Here is a 7,441-nt window from a genome sequence, read left to right as displayed (position 1 = left end):
AGACATACACTATAAAAGAATAAAAGGAAATGCAATGAAATGAGAGTGGCTTTGAAAACTGCGACAAGGTTTCTTGCGGTGCAACCCAGACCCAGTTTCAGTGGTTTCTCACTGTCACAAACGCCCACTGTTCTTCCTCTTCTCAACTCTCACCGTCCCGCCAAAACCAAAACCCTCCTACGAACTACGACGCTGTCGTTTCGTAGTTCCGCTTCCGCACCAATGTCTACGATGCCGGTTCGTCACAAAATCGAACTCTCCGCCACGGAGAAGAGCATCTTCGATAGGCTTCTCGCTACTCTTCACCACTTTCACCTCCAAACTCAGCTCCGAGTTGCCGGCGGCTGGGTTCGCGACAAGGTCTAACTCCAATAACACCTAGCCCTAATCCATTCTTTGTCGATTTATTATTATTATAATTATTTGTTTGGTTGGTTTTGCAGCTTCTTGGAAAAGATTGCTACGACATTGATATCGCTCTGGACAATATGATGGGTACTGAGTTTGTGGATAAGGTGAGGGAGTACTTGTTGTCCATTGGCGAAGATGCACAGGGAGTTTGTGTTATCGAAAGGTATTTACGACAATGTTGTTTGTTGTTTCTCTTTCTCGTGTTCTGTGTGCAGGTGTTGTTGCTTAATTAGGTTGTATTTGTTAAATTGCCCAGTTTAACTTACTGTAGTGAAAGAATCTACACGTTTAGAAATTGAAAATTCACTGTGGAAAAGTACTACTGATGCATCATAAATTAAAAAAAGGAAAAAAAGTAATGCTATGTTTGGAAGTTAGATTAGATTATTCGTGTCTAACTGAAGCAAGTCATAGCATAGTTCTTCTTTGCTTCTTATAGTTTTCCTTTCGAAATTTTGGCTTATTTTTGTGCTCTGGTTATGGATTCTTTTTCAGTCAACTTGAACTGTAAATCATGAACTTCCATTTTATGCTGTAAGCATTCTGCCCCCTTTTGGTAAAACATTATTTATTTATGTATTCTTTTTGCAGCAATCCTGACCAGTCCAAACATTTGGAAACAGCCAGGATGCGTTTGTTTGATATATGGATTGATTTTGTTAACCTAAGGAGTGAAGAATACACTGAGAATAGCCGCATTCCTTCTAAGGTACATAATTGTTCTGTCTTTTGATTTTGGACAAGTTTACTTGTTCTGCTATACTTGAAAATTTGCATAAAAAAAATTCCCTCGTGAATTTCTTTTATTAGTGTTTTCTTTGGTAAATTTTGGTCAGATAAGATGTTTTTCTAGTTTCTTCTAAGTTGGAATTGCATTTATGTGTACTCACAATTAATTTGGTGCTGAAGAAACAAAAAGTCTGATTTTTATGTTGGTAAATTTCCTCTATATTTTCCCCTTCTATTGATATTTAACTTAATTATATGCTAAGATGAACATGTATTTGCCATTTAGAATATTTTCCTCCCCCTCCATATCCTAGTCAAATTCAACAGCAAACATTACTTCATGTCTTATGTCTAACAGCAAAGATTTGGCACAGCAGAAGAGGATGCATATAGGAGGGATTTGACAATTAACAGGTCTCTTTCTGTACTTCCTTTTTTTTTCTTTTATAAAACATATCATTAGATAGGTTAAAGAAAGAAGTACAAGACTATGAGAAATTTATTAAAAGAAAAATGCTTAGCATTTTAAGTTTTTATGTGTGTGGAATCATACAATTAAGGATTATGCTGGTCAATTTCTTGTTATGTGTGTGTTGGTTTGAGTGTGATCTATCATTTGTGTCCTTTTTGATACCCATTTTGGAAGATTGTTTCCTAAAATGATTTAGTTGTGCATGACAGCTTATTCTACAATATCAACACTGACTCAGTTGAAGATTTCACTAAGAGAGGTTAGAATGGATCTTTTTCCCCCTAATATAATAAGAGCTACTTGTTTGTGCATATCTAATAAACTCTGACAACACTTTGCAGGGATCTCAGATCTGAAGTATGGAAAGATAGTGACTCCTTTACCTCCGAAGGCCACATTTCTTGATGATCCATTACGAGTTCTTCGAGCTATTCGATTTGGTACATTCTAATTTTCATGCTCAGTCTCTTTTTGTATATCTTGTGAATCTTTGTCCTATGCTTTTATTTGAAGTTTGAATTTATTCTCCTGCTATAATGAAGAGACATGTATTTTTTTAGGTGCTAGATTTGAATTTACTCTAGATGAAGATCTGAAAGTAGCTGCTGCATGTGATGATGTGAAAGATGCTCTGGCTGCTAAAATTAGCAGAGAGCGCATTGGAACGGAGGTACAAGTTAACTTCTTCATTACTTCAGTGTAGATAGCTTAGAATTTTATTTTTAATTTTGGAATGCTCTTGTTACTTCTCATTATAAAGATGTTGCTCATGTTTTTTTGTATGTATTGAAAATCTAGGATTTTATTCTCTTACGTTTATATCTGTGTTCGTAGATTGATCTTATGATATCTGGAAATCAACCTGTCAAAGCAATAACTCATATTTGTGAGCTGACACTGTTTTGGATTGTATTCAGTCTTCCTCCTGAGTATGAACCTGTCATTTCAGATGGGTGTGAAAGGTATAGTTTGTAGATAAATTTGTAAAATGTTTCTTGATGGTTGAAAGTGCATAATGATTGCAAATCCATTTATTAATGACAATCTCATTTACATCTTCTGCACAGAGTACGTATTAGATGGACATTGACAATGAGATATTTGTGATAAACTTCTGATTTAAAACTGTGTGCTATTTGAGATGTGGTTAAGTGTATTCACATTTCACACTGAAGACATCATTTTTTCCCTTTTCTCGTCTCACTAGTTATTGAAACCTTATATACTATATGTATATTTCTATTTAGCCAACGTATAGACTGAAACCAAACCTGCTGAAGAGGAAAAAGATGAAAACCATAAAGTTGGATGAATTGCATTAAAATGATTATAATTTAGTAGTCGTGAAGTGATTTGATAATCAACAATTGATCAGCAATTGAAGTTTATAATGCCATTAATTTGATAGGTTAGACATCTTATTGAGCTTGCCTATTAGCAATATTGCACTAATAGTTGAACTAATTATCTGTATAAGGTGAGGATTGCTTTGTGTTTATTGTGTATCATATTATATACACCTTTTATCAATCTGGTGTTAAGCCTCCGTTCTCTATTTTATTCTCTCCCTTCCTAAACCCTATAATCATGCTTAGTTCTTTGTTTTTTACTATAAATTTTGTTGGTAATACTGATCAGGTAATTTTTAAACATTTTCCAGGCATTGCATTTCTTGCTTGGATACTGCATGGAACCTTATCCATTCACTTGGAGAGTCAACATTTACAGTAAGTAATCAGTTAAGCTTTTAATTTTGGTAAATATTCTTTTGTTACATTTGTTCTTGTCATACTAGGAAGCTGCATGGTTATTCCTGTATCACTTTAGATTTGTTTGGCTATCTTTTATGCTGATACAGACTTTTTCCTATGTATTTTAGGCTGAACAAAAAAGGTTAACACTTTATACGGCTTTGTTTCTCCCACTCAGATATACCACTTACAAAGAAAAGAAAGCTAAGAAGGTACACATCCATTCCTTTTTCTATGTAGTAGTACTATTTGTGATTTGGCAATATTAAGCTGCAAGCTAAAAATCATGATTTGAATTGAACTGAACCAAGTCAAGCCTTGAGCTCAATCCAGTTATATTTGAGCTCCTCAGCTTGAACTATTGTCTTGGACAGAATACGTGTGCTGTTTGTGTTCAATTGGGTATATGATCATTGTACCTTGTGTATATTCTTGTGGTTATTTTTTTAAATTACATGTTGGTTCAATAACCTAATATGTGATCCTGAATCACAGATTCCTGTTGTCAGTCATATTATCCGGGAGTCTCTCAAGCGAAAAGCTAAGGATGCTGAAATGGTCAGTTTCCTTGACTTTTTTAGCCCTGGTAAAATCCAAAGGATGCATTATGACATCTATAACTTTAATTATTTTCTGAATTAACTGACACTTGTTGATATTTATTTTGGCTAATATGCTTGTAATTGTTCCTCAAAATCCAGGTGCTTGACTTACACCAAGCATCACATAAATTCTTGTCATTGATCCCTTGTCTTGCATCTAGTGAGGATGTCCAACTAGTCGATCATGATTGGATGAGAGACTTGATTGATGTTCCTGTCTCTTCTAGAGTCCGGGTACTAACAGGTACAGTTTTCTTGTTGTATCTCGGTATTGCATCAGCAATATGCTGTTTCTTGGGTAGTGTTAGAAATATAATATAAAACTTTTCATTCATCTTCCCCTAACTAGCTTAAGCTTTTGTGATAGTTGATTCATGATATGGTATTAGTGCTTTTATGACCAAGGGGTCTAGAGGTTGATCCTTGCTGTCCCCATTCTTCTGATAAAAAGTTTATTTTCGGCACAAGGTAGCTACACATGTGCATTGACCATGCTTCAAGCCCAAGCTCAAGGAGCTCTTGTATGAGGGGCATGCTAGAAATACGATATAAAACGATTTAAATGTCTTCACCTAACAACTTAAACCTTTAGAATAGTTGCTTCATGACAGACAGCTGTTGTTGACCTTATTTTTCAGTTGTAGCTTTTTCATTTGACATATTGTGCTGCTGACTGTAGCTTTTATGATTCCATATATTGTAGTTTCAATTTTATTATTGGTTTTGTAGTAAAATGTAGCTACTAGCCATGCTTCCTTTAAGTCACTTTGCAGTTACATTTTTCCTATGTTGAACTTTTTGCCTTGGTCGAGCCACAAGTAACACTTCTTTGCCCGTTAAGTAATAAAATGTTTTTAAGCCACTTGACTAAGCTGCATTAATAAAAGAAAGAAATAGAAGATATGGGATTTCCTTAAGGGGTTGTTTGGGAAGGAGGATTTTAGAGGGGAGAGGAGAATACAAAATTTATATTTTAAATAAATATATTTAAAATCAATATTTATTCAAAATAAAAGATATAAATTGATATATTGACATAAACTTATTGTATTAATCATGCATTTATTATCATAAGTGATATATAATTGTTTTAATTTAAGATTACAAAATGTGTCCTTCCCTCCCTTCTCCTTTAAAACCCTCCTCCCAAACATACCCTAAATTACGAGCACTGAATTGGATGGAGTATTGCAATGTGATTCTTGCCTGCTCTTCTGTATCTGTTTGTATAGGAAGTTACTATTAAGCAATTGTGTATTGTGAATTGTATATGATATGGCTGATCTTTTATATTTTATTTATTTAGGGTTTCTCTTAAGAGAGCTTAAAGATTTTTGGCGAGTTGCCCTGTTGATATCCACAATATTACATCCCATTGACATTAAGGATGACTCTTCACAGGTGGTCAAACAAAGAGATCTGTTTAATGCTGTGGAGAAATCTATAACCAAACTAGGTGAGCTTAGTGGCTGTTTTGTCAATTTTGTGATATTATGTGTTTAACTTGTGGTTTCAGTACCTGCTTTCTCTTGTGCTTTATATCTTTCGGAGATGTCAAATGTCTCTGGCATTTACTTTAAATTTACTGAAGCTTCCAATTGTTCTATCATCCATATTCATATTAATAATCTTGTAATTGAAGAGCATTTGAATTTGTATTTCTTTTTCTGTTATATCTAAATTTGTCAATGTGTTTCTTTGATCGGAATAATTGAATGCACATCTAGGTTTTGATTCTTTTCTTCCTTCCCTTTTTTCATTTGGAAGCTTTGTTCTAATGTAGGAAAACTTTGTTTGCACTTGCAGTGCAGTCACATAAAAAGTTAACTAAAATAGGACAGCTTAAATGAGGTGGTTAATGTGAAGATTAATTGGCAATTCTGTAATCTGAAAATGCTATTAGATGCTGCAGGCATGCAACTGTTTGAATTAGTGACAGTTTGATTCAATGTGAATGTGGATGAACTTTGTTGTGGTAGTTTACGTCTAGAAAATTAGAAATAGTGAAAAAAAAAACAAGACTAAAGAAAAAGGTTGATTGCTTATCATGCCACACAAGAGAGTTTTTGTTTGACAAGAGATGTGTTTATTTTATGCTGGTGATGCTCAAAGTAGTTTGCTAGGTAATTACATTTTAATTAACACATTTTTGTGGGTAGCAGGCCTTGAGAAAGTATGGGACATAAAACAATTAATCAATGGCAAAGATGTTATGAATGTTCTACAGCTCAGAGGAGGACCGCTCGTTAAGGAGTGGGTAAGTCATTTTGCTTAGTGCATTTTCACTCACACACAGGAGTACGCAGCAGTGCCTTCAAATTTTAGGTCTTCACTTGCTGTTTCATTTTCACTTGCAGCTGGATAAAGCAATGGCTTGGCAACTTGCCCATCCATCTGGAACTGCAGATGAATGCATTGAATGGTTGAGAGAAACCAATTCTAAGCGTGTAAAGTTGGAGTGAGGTTAATTGCCTTGGTCAATTGTCTATTGCATACCCTGTCATGGAGCTTGGCCGGTTGGCTGCGTGGCGTACATAATATTGGGAATACTACACACTCTTCGCTTGAAAGTTCAGCCGCCATTCGCAACTTTATAAAGCCTGTAGCAGTTCCTGGTCTCTTAGGGGTGTAAATTTGCACCGGTGAAGTATAATTTATTTATTTATTGCGTGATTTTGACTGAAGAAAGAACGAGAAATAGATACTTTAGGTACCGCACATTTTCTTAAAACATTAGATAATATACTCTTTTTTTTCCCTGAACGATTCAAATTGTGCATACCTCCCTAGGAACTTTGACGATTGAGTTTCCCAATCCGGAATCAAGTAACCATTTGTATTTCGATAAATGACATCAATTCCTTAGCTTTATTTTATCTTCGCTTCTCAGGAACATAATTCATTGGGAGACAATATTTCCATCGAACTCTAGTTTTATGTTTCTTTCTTATTTCTTCTGTTAAGTTGTTATTATTATTATTAATATAACAAAAACAATTGCTATTGTTATAGCAGCTATTGATTGCCGAATAATTTCTTTTATCATTATTATGGCATTTGTTAGTTTTGCAGTTAATAATATAATATCACAATGCATCCACAATCTTCACTTTGGCAATTCTGCCGTTGAGCTAGTGATTGACAAAAGGGGAGAAATATTGAAATGGTAAAAAGTATTCATCTTGCGAAACTTCTAAAGGTATATATATTCATCTAGGTAGGATAAGGGGTGGCTTATTTGACTACAATCATATAGTGGGCAAAATATCATTTTAGTCTGGAAACTTGAAATTTGTCTCATTAGTCTTACAAAGATGGATATAACTATTTTTATCCTTGAAAAATGAAAAGAATTATCAAATCATTTTTTTTTAAACATCATTAGAGACTAAATTGATCAACATTTTAATCTGTTATTGATAAAAATTAATCAAAGTGCCTTAAATGTCTATAGTAAATATGGTTAACAATATTGA

At 34.2% G+C, this 7,441-nt stretch overlaps 1 protein-coding gene across 1 annotated transcript; it reads left to right on the top strand.

The window, feature by feature from the left end:
- LOC113872231 (putative CCA tRNA nucleotidyltransferase 2) lies at positions 1–6,975 on the top strand. The gene is made up of 15 exons (XM_027509625.1): positions 1–360; positions 444–574; positions 1,003–1,120; positions 1,499–1,554; positions 1,822–1,871; positions 1,954–2,052; positions 2,173–2,282; positions 2,447–2,574; positions 3,273–3,339; positions 3,492–3,575; positions 3,859–3,921; positions 4,065–4,209; positions 5,272–5,421; positions 6,128–6,222; positions 6,323–6,975. The coding sequence occupies exons 1-15, from the start codon at positions 40–42 to the stop codon at positions 6,425–6,427; spliced, it is 1,722 nt and encodes a 573-aa protein (XP_027365426.1). The 5' UTR covers positions 1–39; the 3' UTR covers positions 6,428–6,975.
- Positions 6,976–7,441: the final 466 nt, after the last annotated feature.

The sequence above is a fragment of the Abrus precatorius genome, unplaced genomic scaffold (assembly GCF_003935025.1).
Source record: "Abrus precatorius isolate BTA unplaced genomic scaffold, Abrus_2018 Scaffold7, whole genome shotgun sequence".
NCBI classification, from domain to species: domain Eukaryota; kingdom Viridiplantae; phylum Streptophyta; class Magnoliopsida; order Fabales; family Fabaceae; genus Abrus; species Abrus precatorius.
Note: the sequence above shows the minus strand (reverse complement) of the source record. Positions and strands in the feature narration are given on the sequence as shown.

Bases quoted from the DNA above. Each gene is read 5' to 3' on its own strand.
- LOC113872231 (XM_027509625.1), top strand. From the start codon at position 40: ATGAGAGTGGCTTTGAAAACTGCGACAAGGTTTCTTGCGGTGCAACCC. The intron at 1,555-1,821 runs GTCTCTTTCTGT...TGTGCATGACAG, and splicing joins AGGGATTTGACAATTAACAG to CTTATTCTACAATATCAACA. The intron at 3,922-4,064 runs GTCAGTTTCCTT...CTCAAAATCCAG, and splicing joins AAGCTAAGGATGCTGAAATG to GTGCTTGACTTACACCAAGC.